Raw genomic sequence first — 20,751 nt, 5'->3', positions numbered from 1 at the left:
GAGTCTTTTTTTTCCTCATAACGTCAATAACAAAAGCATTCAAAATGTTCACTTCAAAGGAGGCTATTACCCCTAATCATACAGCTAGCGAGTGTTGCTTTACAACAGGCCAGCTGAGATAATCGACTGAGAGCCTTACCTTCATGTTTCTAGCCAGCAAAACGTCCCTTCCACATGCAAATGGAGTGGTTTACATGAAAGCATATAGGTAAAAGTATCTGAAAATCTGTAGCAATGTTTATACAAAAATTAAACACCAGGCATCACCCTGAACATGGCGACAGAAATGTCAAAAAAAAAATAAAAATAAAAATTAGGAAACAGACTCCAGAAGAGCAAAATGGAAGAATCTGAACCAAAAAACAAAAACATAGTGGAAACTGAAAGTCACTGAACATATCCACGCTTTTCAAACTTTTATTTGTAAAAAAAAAAAAAAAAAAAATTGTATCCTGTGTCTCTACTCTGTTGATCATGTAGCAAAATGAAAAAGAAAAATTTGCAGAAATACTATTAACCAGGCACTGAATATGAATAAATCAGGAACACAGACTGCTTTTTCTTCTATCACCATAAATTTATTCAACCCCATTAGCTTCAGTTTTTCCCTCCAAAGAGCTGGAATAAAGAAATGAAATACTTACAAAATGGAAAAGTAGATCAGAGAATTGATCATATTCGGAGGTTTGATTAAAAAAAAGAGAGAGAGAGAGAGAGAGAGAGAGAGAAAGAAAATCAAATAGAGCAGATGGGGAAAAAAAATCTTCTTTTCCTCCCAGTGGGGGTTCTGCAGCCCATCAGAGCTAACAGTATGCTAATGGAAACCAGGCCAGATCAGCTACTGCAGCACCATGATTGACCAGCCCATATTAATCAAGCTCACAAATGATCTGGTTTAGTGCATGTGCAGAAAAAACATAATAAAACATAAAAATCAACTACATTTAAAAAAAATCCCCCAGGAGGAGGAGGTAAAACCAGATTGTTAAATAATAATATAAAACAAGATTGGTGCTACAAAAAAAAAAATACTAATTTGTCCTAAATCGTTAAAAATTAAGGACAAGTAAGAGACCATACAGGCACCACCACCATGGCCGAGTTCAAGCTGATTGTTGCTGCAAAGATACCCTATTTCACGGTGAGATATTGGGTTTTTTCCCCCATTCAGTTAGGCGATGCAACAAACAGCATCAAGATTTTTTGTTAAAAATTAGGAAGAAAAAAAAAGTACACTCAAAAAAGCAGCTATCCCTTCACAAAAAAATCTCTTTACATCACATTAAAAATTTGCACTGCTGTGAGCTCTGTGTACAGTATAGATTCTTTAGATATATATATATATATATATTTATGTATAATATACATGATCTTTTCTTGTGTACATGAACATTGTAACTATCCCGTGCCTTTGGCAAGATTACTTACAACTCTTCTGTTAGATTCCAAAGCTATTTCAAATATACTTGATGCATAAAAATAAAGATTTTGGCATTGTCTGGCTCTCGCCTTCTGATTGGGTGGCTTTTATGGAGGACTTCTCATGTGGAAGTTGAGTTCTCTCAGTGCTGCGTCCCTCGCCCGCCAGCAGAGGGCCTCGGTGAGCAAAGCTAGCTGGCAGAAGGGAGTTGCGCTCCACAGGGTAATGATAACCTTGAGCTTCACAACCACAAACAAAACAATACAGACAATACAAAGGAAATGCCTGAGGAGCCGTGAATGTCTTCACAACAACCTGTTTTGTTTTACTTTTTTTTTTTTTCCCCTTGATGCTGCATGGGGCTCGTTTTGCTTTTTCTCCCAGACCACCCGTGCAGTGGGTGTCCAATAGAACGCCAGCAGGAAGGGGCGGGGCGACTGTCGAGTCCGCCCCCAGCTACCTGGTGCTTTCTGATGGCACTGCGATCACAGCTGGATCTCAAAAGTCTTGTGCAGCTCGGTGGAGAACGGGTTTGTGGGGGACGGGGTGGTGCGCTGGTGCGGGCGGTTCTCTAGCGCTGCCCACTGGGCTTCGAACGCGTCTTCTTGCTGTGCCGGTGCAGGCTGGCCATACTGGGAGGACGAGGCCGCCCAGCCGTCTGCGCCATTGAAGGCGGCCCTGCCGTTCGGGGGCTGGATGTGGACCTCGGTGGGCGCCGGGGGTTTGATGTACGGGGAGACGTTATTGATGGCCTGAGCGTCACCAGTCTGTGGCATGGTGGCGACAGCCGGGATGGGAAACGGCTGCGGCTGGGTGGCGGAGCCGAACACGTTGGCCACCATCTGTGAGGGAGTTATGCCAAACACAGGAACGCTGGGCTGGGGGAACGGCAGACCGTTGGACACTGGGTAAGAGGCCGGCGCTGGGGGTTGGAAAGCGGGTTGGCGGGGGGGCACCATGGGGACAGGAGGGGGCAGGGAAGGCATAAAGGGAACTGTGGGGACGACGGGGACTGGAGCCATGGGGGTATGCACCGGGGCAGCGAATGGCTGTGGGGGAGGCGTGCCTCCCGCTGCCATTGGTTTAGACTGCGGCACACGGACTGATTTAGTGACTTCTTCCAACCAGCGGTCGGCTTCTGATGGCGTGCGTTTGTGGGCAGACATGGCCGGAGAGGCGGTGGGAGGAGCTACTATTGCTGGCGTCGCTGATGTCCAGTCTCCCCCTGATGTAAGAAAGAAAAACACACAAAAAAAAAAATCAATCTGTCATTGTTAAGACACAAAGATGATGCTAACAACATCAACAATACCCTGCATTAGAGCATTAGAGCAAAATTTTCCAAATTTTGTCACTGGATAACGTATTTTATTTAAAGAGGCAATATAATGTACACTCAAGTTAACAATATTTCCTTCAGTTGTTATAAAAATGCTTTATATATCAAATATGACTTAAAACAAATTTAACTTTGGAATTTAACACCATGAAATTGGACCTCTGCCTCTTTAAAAACTCCTGCTCATCATTTGCCTTAATCCATATTTACATGTTAGGTTTCCACCAAATAAAGTGCTTTCCATAAAGACCATGAAAAGTTTGGCTCTGGTTTTATCTGACCCGAACTCAGTCTTCTATAAACATATTCTGAAGGCACTTGGATGTTATTTTTAAGTAACTGAGCTGATAGAGAACAACATAGCTGGTTTTGATCCAAACTTCTTACCAGTTGGTGGCAATAATAATTCACCCTGCCGCTGTAAAACTCCAAAGAAAGAAAAAGACAACTGGTTGCACTGGAATTTATTTACGGGTATCAAATTAAAGGGCTCTGAATACAGACGAACGCCACATTTTCTAAAATATTTTTTCAATTTTTCAAAACCATGCACAATTTTCCAGCCATTTCACAATTATCCATGCGGTTTACCTATAATCCCCCAAACCTATTTATGTTTGAGGAAAATGCAAAAGAGTTCAAGAAGTGAAAGATGCTTGAAATGATTTTAGCGCAGAAGCTTCTTTTCTCACTAAATATCCTAATGTTGGTGTTTAAGCTGATGCTCTACATAACAATCCTATTCAGTCGCTGTGATTCCATCCAACTGTCATGCGAATATTGAGCAAACGTTTAAAATTTGGCAAAATGTTTTTTTATAGTCTTCCACCACCACCAGAGGACGGGAGCGTTCCATCCCTCCGATCCCAGCTTTTAGTGCCTCCAGGCGGTCATTCCAGGCTGACAGCCAGACCTCCCAGCTGGAGGTTTGGACTTGACAAAATGTAACGCCTGTTACTGGTTTTCACAGTTGTTGACTGCAAGACGTGTTTATGATGATTTTGTGTTTTCATGATGTAAAGCACTTTAAACTGCCCAGTTGCTGAAATGTGCTATAAAAATAAACTTTATCGATTTCGAAATTTTTCCAAGTTTCATGCCTCTGGTAAGGCACAGTCCAGCAGGTGAATGAGATGGTTCGCCATGTTAAGCGAGTGTTAAAAACCTTTTTGTGAAACTAAGAAACAGGACTCTTTTTTAAAATAAATTATTATTATTTTTTTTACAAACCAGGAGTGATGAAACATCCAGGATAGACGAGGACTTCACTCTCAGAGTGAACAGAAATCTCAAGACTCCCCTGCAGAGCTGCTTACCTGGGAGGGTTGGAGCGGCGGGCCCCGCCGGGTTTGCGGCCCAGGGGTTAGTCTCTCGCGTAGGCAGAGCGGGGTGCAGGACGGTGGGGTTGGAGGCGGCAGGAGCGGCAGTGGCAGCAATGGAGAAGGCAGGCATGGTGCCATTCACTAAAGCCAATAAGAGACAAAAGCTGATGCAAGCTCTGAAAGATGGAGGCGATCTTTCCTTAGACGTGCAAAGCTACCATGCTGTTAATAGGTAAGCTTGAGGTGTTAATTGCTTCTTTAACACAAGTGTTAGAAACTTCATAGCGAACAAACAGAGAGGCAGGCGTTAAAATATAAAGGTAGATGCCACATAGAGTTTAAAAGTGAGGAACAAATTAAATTTGTTTATGATCTGATATCAGAACAAAATGACTATATCGGACTAATAATTTGAACAAATCGCACTGAAAAGGGAGTGAGTGGCCAGAGTGAGTGTCACAGAGCAGATAGGAACAGGTTTTACCTGGCGCCACGGGGGACTGAGGAGAGGATGCCGGTTTGGGCATCGGAGCAGAAGAGAACGGGTCCTCAGGGGGCCCGCTGAACGCCGTGGCGATCTGAGTGCACAGCGAACTGATGCTGTCGTTTTCTCCTTCCACTTCAGGGACTGCAGGGACGAGGATGCAGAGTTCAAATACATGCACAGAATTCAGCCCATTTCAGCATTGTGCTTTTGTTTCAGATTGTTGATTTTTAAGGATATATCGGCTTATGGAAAACTGGAAAATACTGTTGTTTTTTTTCCTTTCTTAAATATAAAAGCAATCCATCAAAGGGTTTAATGTTGTGCAATGAATTTTGAAACCGGACCTATTATAGACTGATCAACTGTTTCCCTTTTCTTAAAAAAAAAAAAAAAAAAAAAAAGAAAATGCCGTTTTCTACCTTTTCTTCATGCCTCCCTGTAAATGACATCTAATAGTTGCTATGGAGACTTGGTGACCTCAATTTTTTACTTAACTAACATTTCCCCCACTGCGTGCATGATGGTAAAGATGAAATTTAATTATTGCCCTCACTGTGGTTAAGGTCAAATGCCCATTGTTGCAGGAATTCTCCTGACGCAGTCTGACCCATAGCTGCCTTACTTCAAGGGAATGTTTTTATGTCTTTCCCATTTTGAAGAGCTGCTACTAAAACCTCAGAGAAACCAGAAGTCTTACGCTACAAATTAAATTCCCAGCCACTAAGCAGCCAGTGTATTCCAGCCATGTCAGGACTTTCCAAGGTTTTAAAGTATCTTTGCTCCATAGCGAATCCTTTTACCCAACACTAGAGGGAAACAATGCACAGACTTTATAATACTCAGATTTCTTTCTGAAGGTTTTTCAGTAACGTGCTTTAAATCATCACCTGTGTTTTTAATAGGGAAGTCAGATTTGCGCTGCATGGTGGAGGGCAGCTCGTTCATGCGCAGCGATAGCTGTCGCTTGAAGGGGGACGTCTTCTGGCTGAGGGCCGGAAAGCCCCTGAAGGAGCCCTGGCGGGCAAGGGCCTCGGCTGGAGCGTGTCTGCGGGGTATCACCTGAGGCCCCAGAGCCGCTACGGAGAGAGGCGGAGAGGACGAGGGGGACGGGGAGCTTCCTGACTGGAGCACCGAGGAGTTTGTCACGTTGTTGGCAGAGTTCCCGACAATATTCAACTCTGTCTCTGCTGGTAAAGAGAAGGAGACAATGAGGTAATAACCCACTGAAGAGCTGAGAGGTTTACATGTGGTACAGCTAGGAGGCAAGTTTCTGGCAAGTTATTGGTTTCAAGAGACTGCTACTGAAACCAACTTTATGAATCCATCTATTTTCTATATCTGCTCAATCCCTGCTGAGGTGGGGAGCAACAAAAGCAGGAGAGAAAAGATGGATAAGAAAATAAAAAGAAAGACGACAAAGAAAGAGGAAAAAAGAAGAGACAAAAAGATCAAATGAAAGAGAAAAAAGTAGTGGCATAACGACAGAATGAAATAAAAAGAGAAAGGAATAGAAAGAAAAAGAAAGATACTGTAAAAACTACAAACACAGCTCTCACATCAACTACTTAGAGATTCATAAGTTCTGAAGTCTAACTCTCCATCCATTAAAGTACGCACCTTTCTTAGCATCCTGCAATTGTCTCATGACTTCTTCCCTCTCTGCAGCCTCCGTTGCTGTGGTAACACGAAATGAGCCTTCCCGAGTAAAAGTGGTTCTGTTGGCATCAAAGGTTGCCGTGACGCCGCACTCCTTCTCCCGCTTCTGTTTTCGCTCCAGACAAGCGGCAAACGCGCAGCCCACAGCGTGGCTGAGTCGCTCTCCCTGACAGGGACGACACAAAGGATGAAGATTCTCACCGCGGCGCCACAAAAAGCCAAAAACACGCGCCTTTTATTTCTGAAGGCCACAGCTCAAACTCGTCCTCCAGAGAAGAGGTTTGAGCAGGTCTTCCTATAAAGCACCGTGAGCACAGCGTCGGCGGTGACTGAGCTAGTTCTTACTGAGTCTTTAATGGCCATGAAACAGTGGCAGATCCAGCGTCGCGTGGTGCCGTCCCTGCAGATGTAAGAGAACGCCCTCTCAAAGTTCCTGTCAGGAGCGCAGAATGAAACCTTCTCTATCGTCTGATCCAGAATCAGGTCCTGCGGAAAGCAGTTTCCATCGTTAGCATTGTCAAAGCCGAGAGCTGGGAAACGGAACAATATTAAAACGTGAGCTCAGTTTTATTCATTTTTGGTCTTTGAATCAGTGTTTTCTCATCAATTACAGGAAACGATTTCTGAGTCCAAAACAAAATTCAAAAATAATTCTGATTTACTGTAACTCTATAAAGCATTTTTTATAAATTGCATATAGTTTATTTTTATCTTTTTATTCTTTCATTCACATTTTTCCCTCAAATATATAGTTTTATATCCAACTCGGACAGCTGACCCCAAAAACTGAGAATTTTTTTTTATGTCATTACCAGATATTTCCAGCAGATGTCAGTATGACCTCTCATTTGGTTCCATATGAACAAGTCATTAGTTCCACATAAAGTTGCACAGGGCACATAATGACAAAAAAGGGCATTTTGGAGGTCATCTGAGCTGTAGATTACTGTAGATTTTTTTTATTATAATTAATATATAAGGTCAGTATATTCAATATTTAGAGCTTAAACATGCACCTATAATGTTTTCACATTTTGCTACTTTACCACTTTCAAGGAAATTTTGTTCACACCTCGAGTTATATATTTCAAGACTTTATCTCTTGCAGTTTTGGTGATTATGGCTTACAGGTAAGGAAAACACAAAATTCAGTGTTTTCAGAAAATGTAAACATTACATAAGACCAACTAAGCTGACTATGCTAGTCTAAAATCTGGTTCTGTAACCTATTGATCCAGATTGAGTAATGACTCTATATAAGATGACCAACTTAAAAAATATTTAACTTCATCACAGCATTTAAATGTCAGACATTCCTATATTTTACCAAAGTTTTACATGACAAACCAAAACACAGAAGGATACAATTAATAGGGTTTTTTGAAAGTTTCACCAAATCAAATTTAAAACTTTTTAAGACCAATATCAATGAAATTTAACACCTGTATCTTGACAGAAATGTACAAAAGATAATAAATTGACAATAAACTTGCACGTACCCATGACAGATGTAAAAAAGCTAGCTAGCTAGCCATCAAGGGTATATTAGCAGCTAGTTAGTTACCAGTAACCTCAACCGCCTCCAGTCACAGAATGCAACGAATATGTCTCAAACTTCAGCCAGACAGAAAATGTCTCATGAGAAAAAAAAAAAACTACATCGAATATAAGAAATTAAATCGCCTCAACAAAATTTAATCCCTACGATCAAAGTATTTAAGCCCAACTACAACTTTTTAAAATGATTTTAATACAATTTAAGGCCTTAATTTTACATAAATGAATTTCAGACTAGATTTAAGTGAAATGATATATGGCCTTTAAGCATTTTGCAAAAATCTTTTGAAAAATGTGGATTTGTATTCAGTAAAATCCAGAAAAATGTTCCACAGCAATTACAGCTGCAGGGTCTTTGGAGGGTTTGTATATCAACGTTCTCAAATGTTTACAGACTCTTCATTATATGGAAGAAGAACATTGGTTAACAGAACATTGGTTGAAGTCTTGGCAGAGATTTGTGACTGGATTTAAGTGCAGAGTTTCCTCTCCAGGCTTCTCCTACAAGGTTTTCTATTGGCTTACCTTTGTTTTGTCATCAACAACACGAAGACCATCAGCCGACACCCACAACACAGCTCGCACTGCCTTCTTCCCAGCCTGCAAACACACACACACACACACACACACACACAAAGCAATGGGTTATAAAACAAGAGCTTCTCCGACATCCCACAGGATTACTTTTTTTTTTGTAACATTCCTCTGCACCTATTCATGAAAAATATTAGGACAAACACACACACACACACACACACACACACACAATCAGTGCACACCTGTGAATAAAAGAGATAGCAACTAGTAAAAAAGATCTGTGCCACGCAGGAGGAGATAAATTTGATCAAGAAGGGTTGGTGTGAGATTCTGTGGATTGATGCAGCAGGTAGTGACGACCCCATTGGTTAGAATAGCAACAATGAAAAGGGAAATATCCGCTGTTCCATTGCTGTTTCATAGAAGTAGGGCTGAAGGAAGAGAAGGCACGCCTGTTAATACAAAAAAACACAAACACATGGGTGACTTAAAGATGCCCCACCCCAGCCTAAACCACCCCACCTGCTCAGACGCATGCATCGTTGTGTTTGTCCAGACTCACTAACCACCCCTCATCTCCCCCATGTGCCCATGTGCTTCTTCCAGCCATCAGGTGTGATCAAAGAGTGAAGTGCGAGAAAATGATAAAGCCAGTGAGAAGGAAAGGAGAAAAAAAAAACACTCGAGTCACAAAGCAATAACTTACTTTCACAAAGAATCCTTTGAAGAATTTCCTGTCCTGGAAGTGGATGTGGCAAAAAAAAAAAAAAAAAAAAAAGAGTGGAGGGTGGGTGAGAAGGTTGGAGGAGACGGGGTCGGGGGGAGAACAAGGCATGAAAATGTTACCTAAGTCGTCTAAGAATTGACTAGAGCCAACAGGATGGGGTTTGATTGGAAGCTTGTTTGGTTTGGTGAAGTTGAAGCTGGGATTATGAGTGAGGTGAGTGATGCTTTTATTCAGTTAGCGCCACATGAATTCACTTCAAAGTTATGGATGGATGGGGGGGGAAGAGGGACACTTTGTTGGAGTTAGTAGAACCGTGAAGGAAAATCCCGAAAAGAGTTAATGCTCACCGCAGAACCCTTCTGACAGCAGGAAGTGACACCACTTAGTACAGAAAACCCATATCCTGCTGGTGGTTTTTTTTTTAAAGCATATCATCACTTAAGAACTCAAATGTAACAACAGCGATAAAAATATTTCCATATTTATGTGTATTTAGTATGAGAGAAGACGTACTCTTTGGGTGAGAGCGGTTGCTTTAAAACACAGGTTTACTATTCTGAAAACAAAGACAACCTACATTTTAAACTGTCTTTAGCATTCTTATAATAGCGGTTAGCATAGCTGACGTTGGGGTTCAACGAAAAATTAACAGACCAATAAATCTGCCCCAATTTCCCTCATTTTGTGAGATCGGCGACCGGCTGACACATGTGAAACCGATAGGTGCCTCACTCTTGCCAACTTAGACACTTGGCTGCAACATTTAGCAACTTAACCAGAGAAAAAGAAAAATAACTGGTATCGGTCAAAACGGGTCAAGGTTTTTAAATGTCGGTGATCGGTCAAAAATCTGCAATCTATGTAACCCCTAATTGATGTTGTTAGAATTACAAAAACAGCTTTCTCTGTACGTTCCCTTGAGGATGTAGAGCCTGTCACATCACTGTGATTTCCAGAAGGCTGAATTTATAACAGATAGACACTAAACAGGATCAAACAGAGCGATTTGCCGTAATTATCTGCTGAAAGTCTTCTAGTCTGAATAACCCGCCGACATGTCACATAAATACAGTTTACAGTTAAATTGCTTCATACATTTTTGTGCTCACCTGATTTTATTTTTAAATGTCTTACTCAAAGTGCTAACTATAATGTAGATACAGCTTCCACACTGAAAAGACTCATTATTTTAAAAAGAATATAGTTACAGAATGCGCATTTTAAACTTAACGTAGCATATTGCATTAGAAATTTGGTACATTTAGCTTTACTAAATATACACAGAAATGTATGTGTTCCCTAAAGTTCTGGTTTCCAAAGTTGGGGTAAAGACCCCAATGGGGGTTATGAATCATCATCAATGGGGTCTTGAGGTTCCCCACAAATCTAAACGATTCTAAAACCGTATTTAAGCCAAAGATCTTACAACACAGACAAAAATAAAAACAAACATTATCAAATGATTCTGGTCAGAGCTCATCAAGCTGGAAAAACAACATATTCCTGTCAGCAGCCCATGTCTTCGTCCATCTCTACCTCTTAGTCTTTCAGGAAAGGATAACCTCAAGTCCCATTTTATTCTTTCTCTGATGTTCAGACGGAGATCCAATCTGTTCGCGGTTGCTCAGGAGACAGAAACAGACTGCTGCAGACGGAAGACTGACCTCTGGATCAAGTCTGTGACTGTTCGCTGAGTCAGGCGGTTCGGGTTCAAGCTGCAGCAACCACTTTAAGCAAGAAAAAAAACAAAAAAAAAAACACCCCAACCAGACCAGACCAGGTCTTAATCCCTTCTCTGCGTTCACACGCTTGCTGCGAGTTGTTCTCTGTCCCATAAACTCTGGAAAGGAGTGCCGTTCGGCTCCTGTTACACGGCCGCGGCGCAGGCGGCTCATGTTAACGCATGATTAAACATGTCAACCAGAAATGGACGTTCATTTGGTTACGAGTCGAGCTCTTTGTTAATGCATGTGGTGTTTCTGTGGGAGCCGCAAAGACGAGCAGTGATTGTATTAGTAGGATACGGTTAGGAGGAACAGAGTCTAGATTAAAGAGAAAGCTACAACTCGAGAAGGGGAGGAAGTTGGATCTGGAGGCAATTCGCTGCAATTTAAACCTGCTTGAAAAGGACAGAAAGTATAACACACGGAAAAAGGTCATTCAGCATTCATTAATTCATAATAAGCAAAAACATTTCCAAGCAGAAGAGTTAAGAGACTTTTAAAAAGGTCAAAATGAAGTCAACAATGCCTGAAAAAACGAGATGACCCAGACAGGAAAGCCACTTTGTAGATGTCAATGTACAAAACCACCTGGTGAGCAGGTGAGGGCCGTTTACAGATAAAGTGACACAAAGTTTTAGAAAGCTACGATTTCAAAACAGTAAAGATCTGTTATGCAACTGTTTGCAGAAAGTAAGGCAGTGTGGCCCCTCCCACACCTGCGGCTACACACTGTTGATCAGCTGGCTACACTTTTTAATAGTCTGCAAGAAAGAGAAATCCATCCAATACACATCAGTGATATGAATCACCATAACGTTTAAACAGAGCAGCCTAACACCAATGTCAAACTACAGTAGGTAACTCTGACAGGCACACAGAGGGTTGGCTACAGAAGCAGAGTAATTAAAAACTAATGTCAGGATGCTGTGGTGGTGCAGGGGTGAAGCACAACCCATGTATTAAGGCCTTAGTCCTCATGCCGGTGGTCGCAGGTTCAATTCCCGGCCTGGTGATATTTGCCGCATGTCATGCCCCTCTTTCCTGTCAAACTACTTTCAAATGAAGGCCACCAGAGCCAACAAAAACTCCCCCCACTAATGTCAGGCCTAGTTCACGTCTGGGAAAACATATGCATTTTATGCGTTTTGGTCTTTCATCCACACAAAAAAACAATTATTTATAAAACCTCTGATCAAAGTGAAGATTTGAGAAAACTCTAATTCCATTTGCATGTGTACATGGCAAAATGCAGATTTAGGCTCCCGAGAATTACATTCTGCAACAAATAATGCGCCAATATATCCACACACTTGCTGTGACACAATTCCCAATTGACAACATTTTGTGTTTTAATAACTTTATATCCTAAGACGATATTTAATATCCTAAGACGATATTTAACACTTATTTTGTTGGCAGCAGTAGAAATAATTGCGGCTTTGCAGTTTTGAATGTTTTCGCGAGAGGTTTTATGGAAGGTTGTTGTCCCGGATGGGGTCTAATGCTGAGTAGGAGAAATTCTCCCATTTAGAGTCGCAAACTGTCAGGACACGCAGAACCGCTGCACACCTGTTGTGCAAGATCTTTGTGAAACCATTTTACGCTTTACAACATTTTCCTTAAGCAGTAGAAAACAAACATACAAGACAGAGTGTTCCTGACCACAGGACATGTTTTAACATCGAAGCAGACGAGGACTCGGTTTTCACTCCTCTTCAAATTTAACGTTCAATTCAGAAACGGCGGACATCTTTTCAGCCTTACAAACCAACTTTTCAGTGAAAGCGCCCAGACCTCGATTTACCGACTGAGTGAATAGAAAGACTTTCGCTATGTCAGCATCTTCAAGGTGTACACCCAGCAGCACACAGAGACAAAAAGGAAGAAAAACAAAATCCATGTCACTGTGAGCTGAGTAACTCTGATAAAACTCACAGCCCCAGTCGGCAAACAAAAGGAAGTGATGTCATAATGACAGCACAAGAGGGCAGCTTGGAGGTTGATGGTGCCGCAGTGCAGCCACCACAACCTCCTCCTCCTCCTCCTCCTCCTCCTCCTTCCCTCTGAGTCACGGATCACAGAGCTGTGAGAAAACTCCTTATTACGCTCCTGAAGGCTGCTGACGACACCGCCGAGCTGACAGCTCCCTGGCCGACTCCTTCCAGCTCGGTTCAGTGTTCGGGCACATCCGCTCCAGCTTCGCCTTCTACTTATTCATGCGTGCTTCGGTTCACCGCTGCCGTTCTTCCTCACTGGAAGCGGTGAAGCTGCCAGAATGAAGGCGATCTTGCTGCTTCGCCTTGGCCTGCTTCGAGCTGCAAGTTTAGGACCGAGCACGGCTCACCCGCAGGTTTAGAAACCAGCTTCCTGTCCGACGTTAATGCTTATTCAGAGGAAACGGAGCGACTGTTTGTCGCCTGGCAACGGTCGGTTTATTAAAGACTTAGTGAAGACGAAGAAGGCTTTACTAATTGTATTTGTTCAAGGCTGGCCTTGGTCTGTCAGCCGTGCTTTAACAATGCCGACGGAGAGAGGATGACCCATCTGAGAGAGATTTAAAAATATCTTTGTGAGGTTAAGAGCAAAATGACCCGCTTTAACTCTTACAAATTTTCTTTCTGTAATCAGGCTGGGTAAAAACACAACTTCGTTTTTTGGGGTTTATGCTTAACTTTAAGCATCTACTCAGATCGGACCACAAAAGGAATAAAAATTAATAAATAAATAAATAAATAAAACTGATCCATTATAATTTTGATGAGCGAACAAACGGGCTCATCAGATTCAAGTCTGGAGTTTCGCAGGTTCATTCCTAAACATTAATAGTACTTCCTGTCAGCAATAACATGCTGGTAAAATCAAATGACTACTGTAAACCTACATTTGTTGGAGGTATGTATGGATAATTTTAGGCATGGTTGTAATTAATGACTGGTCATTGTATACTTATAATAAAATGCCCAAAAAAGTTGGTGAAATATAAACTAGTCTTGTAATAAAAAAAGAAAAAGCAAAAGAGAAATTCTGCAGCTCTTAGTAGTGTGTTTATTTGTACCAATGACCAGCACCAAGGAGATGCACAGGATGTGAGCAAACATAGTGGGCAAGGAGAAAATATCTCACACACCAATGAAAATGGAGAAGTTGCTGTTCCATAAATAATGTTAAGGGTAAAAGAAACCTCTTCTTCTTCTAAAAAAAGAAAAAGACTGCAAACAATTAATCAATGTAATAAAATAACTTCCAAGCAAAGATAATTATAGTTTTCCTGTGGTGCTCCACCGAGCGCCCCGACTATTGTAACTCACAGACTTATGATCATATTTGAGTTACAATTATATTCTATGTCATTATTTAAACTCATATTCTGGTGACGTTATGTTGGGGTTTTTTTTGTAAATAATAAAAACCACCAAGTTATGTAGTGGGGGTTGAGAACATTTTACGGAATATTCAGCCTCATATTTGAGTTAAAACTGATATTTTAATGTGATTATGTAAACTCACTAAATGCTCACATTATCTGTATTATTTGTAAAAACAAAAATAAAAGAAACCAACAATAACAACAAAAAAAAACTCATCAAATTATTTAGCAAGGCTTTGGAATATTTAAGGGGCTTTAGCCCCCCTAAAATAGATCTAGTGGCGCCACCGATGTCGAGTTTGAGGCGCCGACTAAAAGGGAGAACTTTAGTTTAAGGAGAATGGTGCTTAATTATTAATAAAGGTCGCTTTTACATGCATATTTAACTAGCATGTATTTAATTTGAATAGACTAAGAATGTTTGGCGTTTGACAGTTTGCTGAATGAACAAGGTCTTCAGCGTAATTACACTAGCAAATGAGTCAAGGATCAAGTAAGTCTTCAGCAGTTTGAGTAGAAAATGCAGCAGGACTCAAAGGCTCTTCATGCAGCTGCAGGATAAATGAAGTCTGTACCGATGGAGAGCAAACTGGATGACAGGTATACATTATCTGAAGTGAGCTCAATCTAGAACCAAAACTTTGACGGCACATGCGGCGAACAATTTTTCCCAGCCGGCGCTTAAACTCAGACGCAATCCGTTAATGCGTCTAGGTGGGACCCGATGGCGCAGACGGGAGACGGAGAGCTCCGCCAAACCTGCCGACTCAGGTTTGGCCCTGACTTCAGAGAATCGGCCTCATCCTCCGGCTGGGAGTTTACGACCTGGGTGGAGCTCTGGCAAACAACTGACGACATGCGAAAGAAATTGCTTCCCTCTTCCCCCTCCTCTGTGGAATTTGTTCCCTTTTTTTGCGCAACTCTGCCGGATCCTACGGGAGCAGGAAGTACACGCCGACCTCGCTGCTCCGGCTGAGACCGAGTGTATCGAGAGGACGAGGGGAGGAGGAGGAGTGCTTAAGGGTGGAGAAACTGATTCAACCTCTTAAGAATAGGGGAAAACACGCTGATAGGTGAGAGAGAGAGAGACAGAGAGACAGAGAGAGAGAGAGAGAGAGAGAGAGAAAGAGAGAGAGAGAGAGAGCTGCCATAAAAGGTGAAATAGTTTGAGGAGAGTAGAAGAGAGAAGGTGGAATATCTGGTGTTTAGTAGCCACATTCCTGGAGGTACAGAGAGGTCGTGTTGTAATACCTACCGTCTTAAGCCGCTTCACCGCGTCTTCGCAGATGTGCATGCCTCTCGATTCCTCCACTTCCACATGCCCCAAGTACTGCAGAAAGAGATGGAAAGAGGCTCAGTCTGACTGCAACAACCTTTTCTATTAGTGACGAACACTCATTTTTATATTCATAACATTATATTGATTGCTCCTTCACTTGATCTCTAATTTATTACATTTAGAAATTGATGAACCTCTAAAGTTTCTTGAGAAAAGTGAATGAAGTGATGCACCAGTCAACTGACTTTTGAGGCCAGTTTTCCCACCTGATTGTCCGGTAGACTCCTTACAATTGAGGACCACAATCAACAACATTTGTAACATTTTCAGCTGCTGTGGTTTGCGTTCACAGCGCATTGCGTCAAACGAACCAAACTAATTGAAAAAAGCGTTTCCCTCTCCGCCTGTGGTGGCGCTTCACCAGGAACTACTGAAGGAAACAAAACAAAACTAATATCAACTTCCTTCATCATGAAATGTAAACAAAAATGGAGTTTTGTCAGTTTTTAGCAGCTGCAGCATTTCTCTTTGTCTTAGGTTAAAGACCAGTTAGCGCTAGACTTAGTGTTTCCCCCTCCCTCGATTTTTTTTCAATTGTGGGTTCACAACTCCCCAAACTTTCCAGGCAAACGGACTGGAGTCCGATCGAAGCGGACTACACAGGACTGGTGTGAATGTTTTGGCAGGTCAGATTTCGCTTCAAGAAAATGAAGGTTTGTAAAAGCAGAATTGAAAAATTGAAAACATAAGTAATTGAGAGCAATCAATTACTTATGTTTTTAGATTATTGGAGGAAACGGCCTTTATAAATGGATTTACTACTGTTCTAAAAATGTATAAAAAGAAACAGACTTGACGATTACAACTGTCTTTAGCAATAACCAGTTAGTCTGTATTGCATTGCCAAACAGCAGACTCAGGTGTATTTCCTAGAAAACTTAATACCATAAGTCTGACATCAGAGGGGCAGTAAGACAAAACTAGATTGTGAAATATTAGACTGTTTTGTTGATGTGTTAATGCAGAATGACTGAGGCTTGGTCTATTAGTCATTCTATGCTCTCGCTCAGATGCACTGATGCCATCATTTTCAGTTTTTTTTCTTTCAGGTTCACAAACTAGTATACATAAGGGAGGCAGTAAGTGGTAAAAATATGATTATTTCAGAAATCTTATTTGGGTTAAATGTTCCCCAAGACAATGAAATTTCCAAATAATCGGTGTTTAGATATGTTCAAATTAGGGATGCAAGCTATCGATTAAGGAGTTAAACTAAAGCTGATTGATCTTATTGATCTACTATAACGATTAATTGATAAGCAGGCATTTTTACTCTTGCATCAAGTGGGCCAATCTTTTCATAACAGAAAGTTCTAAAGCTTTCATGATAAGTTCTATAAAATACAAAACATTATTTTGTGTTTGCTGTGTTAAATACTGACTGAATAAACAAAAATTGTTGTTTTCTCACATTATTAACCTTAACCATATTTATAAAACATAATAAAACGGGAACGAAATCAACTGGCTTATTGACTTATTGGCATCTTGTCTTTGTTGATCGTGTTATAATTTTTCTGTTATCCTTTCCATTTCTGTCATCACACCATCCTCGCATTCACACTCATTTTTCGATGAGAAGTTGATGTTGCTTCGTCATGCGGCTCAGTTGAATGAGCGCTATTAAGTTGAAACTAAATTTAAGGAACTAATCGAGTGTTTACACTTCAAAACAGAACCACATAAAGAGCATTTTGCATCCCACACCGGACTCTGTTTGGACCGTTTCCCTTTCCTGTTCTGGTACGCCTCCGCCATCTTTGTCTCTCTATTAACTGGCTCTGCATAAGGATGACCGGGGTTGCCCTCTGCTGGGTGGTGTCCAAACTACAACACTAAAAGAAAGTCTAAGCGAATGTTCGTAGCCTATTTTAATCTAATAAACTATCAATTAATGCTGAATTATAAGTCAATTAATTGACTGCATTCCTACTTCAAATTTTCAGACCAAGTCCACAATTTTCCTCATAACTGCAGTCTTAATCATTTTTGATCTTGACTAGATAGAACATTGTACCTTCCAAAATTGTTTCCATTGTACCAAAAACGGTCTCAAGTATTTTTCTTAATATAGGGATTGAGTTTTAAACTTTTTAAACTTAAACAGTTGTGTTCACTTATGTTTATTGTTGATTGGCTAGTTGACCAAACTGAAAAATCAGAGACCGATTTCTCAGATCACCTCTCACAACCAGCTATATGCAAAGGGGAGTGAAAATCTATTGCAACAAACTTTTCTTTTCTTTTCTTTTTTTGTAATTCTGGACTGTGTGACCACAGAAGCTCATTATAAAACCACAAGAGTAATGCTTGCAAACCTTTCCAAAGGATTTTGGTCATCCTATAATCCTTCAGGCATGATACTGCAAGTCATAAAGCTATATTTCACTCCCAGACTCAAGATACCCAAGAGGGTTGCTTCAAATATAATAAACCCATCTCTAGTGACACTAAAGCTTTCACACGAGCTGAGTTTTACACAGAACTGAAAGTAACAGTATTTGTACATTCGCACACTCTAAAAAGTAAAAGGCCCTTGCAATTGCATACATTGGAGACAAGAGTGCAAAAACAACGCCATGAGATGAAGACAAAGCAGGAGAGCCTTTGTGTTTCTGTCAACAGTACATATATGCATCCATAAATCTGGGTTAAAGTGCAACTGAACACAGAACAAATATTGCCTCTAGCCTGAATATCTCTCCTCCTCTCTCTCTCCTTCCTCCTGGACTCCAAACAGCATCATTATGTATCTCTCCACTCACAACCCTGACCTCTTCAGAAGCTATTGTACATGCTGGGCCAGAGAGGAAGTCCTTACCCTTTCCTTACACACGCACAAAAACACACACACACACACACACACACACACACACACACACACACACACACACACACACACACACACACACACATGCATATGCACACACACACACACACACACACACACACGCACACACACACACACACACATATGCACACAAAGCAAGTGTCGCTGCCCCATGCCTGTCACCCCACCCTGTGGCTCTGCTATTTTAAGAATGTGACGTAACAGCTCTGAGTCAGCCTGTCAAGCGTATTAGAACACGTGTGTGCGTTTATACATGCATCGGATCTACGCGGATGCAGACTACAAACGTAGGATGTTGGGACAATGGTGATGCGAGGAGGCAGCCGTGGGTAGCCGGGACCATGAAAGCAGCGGTAGAGTCTCCAAACAGGGATCAGCCGGGAGACGAGGGAGGAGCGGATATGAGGAAACACAGAGACGGCTTAAGGAGTCGCAGTAAATACTGAACCGTATCTTGGGGTTAGGCCTGTCACGATAACAAATTTTGCTGACCAATTATTTGTCTAAAAAATTATTGCGATAAACGATAATATTGTTTCAAAACCTTTTGACACTGACTTAATGGAAATGACTAATAATGCATGCAATTTCCTGCCATATATAGATACCCTTTATTTTCAAAAGAACACATAACACTGGAACTGATAAACTAAATAAACAAAACAACCAAAACAAAAATAAAATGTCTCAGTCTCCATTAACAAAAAACGTACTTGAATAAAAACTAAACAACATAAAGCCAAAGTAGAAATAAATACTGCATTCAACCAAAAGAGTGCAGATTATGAAGTCTGTATACTATAATGCCCTTCAGTAATCACTAGATTTAAATAGAGAAGATGGGCATATCCGACTACCTAATGCAATAGTTCACACTACACGATTTTTTTGCCCCCATTTTCCCCTTATGACAATCTTAGATCGTTGGCCGATCTGACTGATCATCCTGCAGTGTATGGTGTGTTACGGTGGATCGTCGTGGCCGCTCCTATCTAAATCAGGGGTTTTCCCCGACTGGGAGCTTAACGCAGCCTGTTGAACGTGACAGGCAGCCAATCAGAAAGCGTGGATTCTCCTCCGAGCTTTCTGAAGGGAAATTACGGAGGGAATCCCAAACAGCTGACACGGCGCAACACGAAGTCCAGCGGACATCGGAAATGATATGTGGAAACAACATTAATATTTATTCAACTTTTCGTGCAAAGAATATAGAGATTAAAAGGGGAGGAGTTGGAGCCAAATTGCTACCGCAGTTGATAAACCCGGTAAGTTTTCAGCTGTTCTTCGTTAACGTGACATAAATAGGTTACAATGATTTTCATTCAGTCAGGACTTTACGCTGACTCTAGCCACATGCATTGCAGGTAAATTCTAGTAAAGCATTGATTAATGCCTGATTTTAAAATTAGTTAACTGGACTTGTAGCTGGACACCACACGGCACGACGAACCCGATCGAACCGTTATACCTAGGATTTCTGTCGGCTAATGTGTGGTCGCTCAGGTTTTGAAAATGGGCCGACAGTCGGCCGACAACTCGTGTAGTGTGAGCTGGACATTACACTAAGGAAATGAGGAAGGGAGGGTCAGTGGAGAGCACCGGAGTTTAGCCTTTTTTCATTCAGTGTCATCAACAGAAAGAAAAAAAGGCAGGAAGAGACGATAAAGCCGATAATTAAAACGAGGTCGATAGGTTTAATTTATCGTGCAATTAATTGATTTATTGTTTATCGTGACAGGCCTACTTGGGGTTTTTAAAAATATTAAATGGCGTAAGCAGAATTTTCTCGGGCTTTCTTCAGATTTCACCAACTCAGATTTAAAGGGGCAGCATTATGCGTTTTCCAGCCACAGTTACTTGATTTAGCACAATCAAGTAAATATGTTATCTTCACTTGTTATAAAAATGCTGTATTCATCAAATATAACTAAAAACACATTTTGACTTCCTAATTTAAAGCCTTGAAATTAGGTCTCTGCCTCTTTAAGAAGCTCCAGCTCTTTCTGACACTCCGCTTTTAGGAAATCATTACAGCACGGCTCCTCTTCTAACTCTTTAACACTGTTTTTAACAGTGTTGCACTCGTAGATGAGCTCAGCAAATGCATGGTTCCATCAAGTGTTTGCTAATTGCTGCTGGCTAGTCTGAAGGGGTGGGGGGGAGGCTGCTTTGTGAGGCGGAAGCTTGGAAATTGCAACTTTGAGGAACTTTGTTCTTGAAGGCGGCACTAGGTCCACCCAGGCGCTTTGCACAGCTGAATGGTTGCCATGGAGATGCCTGACAGAATCAAAGCAACATTCCAGGTATGTTTTAGATGAGGAAATAACATTATAGCAGGATGTAAAGCTCAAAAAAGTTTAATTTACATAATTCTGCACTTTTAAGACTTTTTTAAGACCATAATCTTCTGTCGTGGCAGAAATTC

At 41.3% G+C, this 20,751-nt stretch overlaps 1 protein-coding gene across 5 annotated transcripts in view; it reads right to left on the bottom strand.

The window, feature by feature from the left end:
* Positions 1-387: 387 nt before the first annotated feature.
* numb (NUMB endocytic adaptor protein) overlaps positions 388-20,751 on the bottom strand; it is a 53,715-nt gene continuing 33,351 nt past the window's right edge. Inside the window, exons 3-11 of one of the 5 annotated variants that reach the window (XM_088002729.1) lie at positions 15,392-15,466; positions 9,025-9,057; positions 8,307-8,381; positions 6,570-6,710; positions 6,186-6,390; positions 5,456-5,755; positions 4,566-4,709; positions 4,076-4,222; positions 388-2,645 (exon numbers count right to left, since the gene is read on the bottom strand). In XM_088002729.1, the coding sequence (XP_087858855.1) occupies positions 1,906-2,645; positions 4,076-4,222; positions 4,566-4,709; positions 5,456-5,755; positions 6,186-6,390; positions 6,570-6,710; positions 8,307-8,381; positions 9,025-9,057; positions 15,392-15,466 (1,860 nt within the window). In that variant the 3' untranslated portion in view covers positions 388-1,905. The remainder of the gene's footprint in view (positions 2,646-4,075; positions 4,223-4,565; positions 4,710-5,455; positions 5,756-6,185; positions 6,391-6,569; positions 6,711-8,306; positions 8,382-9,024; positions 9,058-15,391; positions 15,467-20,751) is intronic. The other 4 variants (XM_088002731.1, XM_088002734.1, XM_088002732.1 and 1 more) reach the window with 4 other exon arrangements.

The sequence above is a fragment of the Poecilia mexicana genome, unplaced genomic scaffold, assembly GCF_051168715.1.
Source record: "Poecilia mexicana isolate PSO_F unplaced genomic scaffold, ASM5116871v1 scaffold_22, whole genome shotgun sequence".
Taxonomy (NCBI): domain Eukaryota; kingdom Metazoa; phylum Chordata; class Actinopteri; order Cyprinodontiformes; family Poeciliidae; genus Poecilia; species Poecilia mexicana.
Note: the sequence above shows the minus strand (reverse complement) of the source record. Positions and strands in the feature narration are given on the sequence as shown.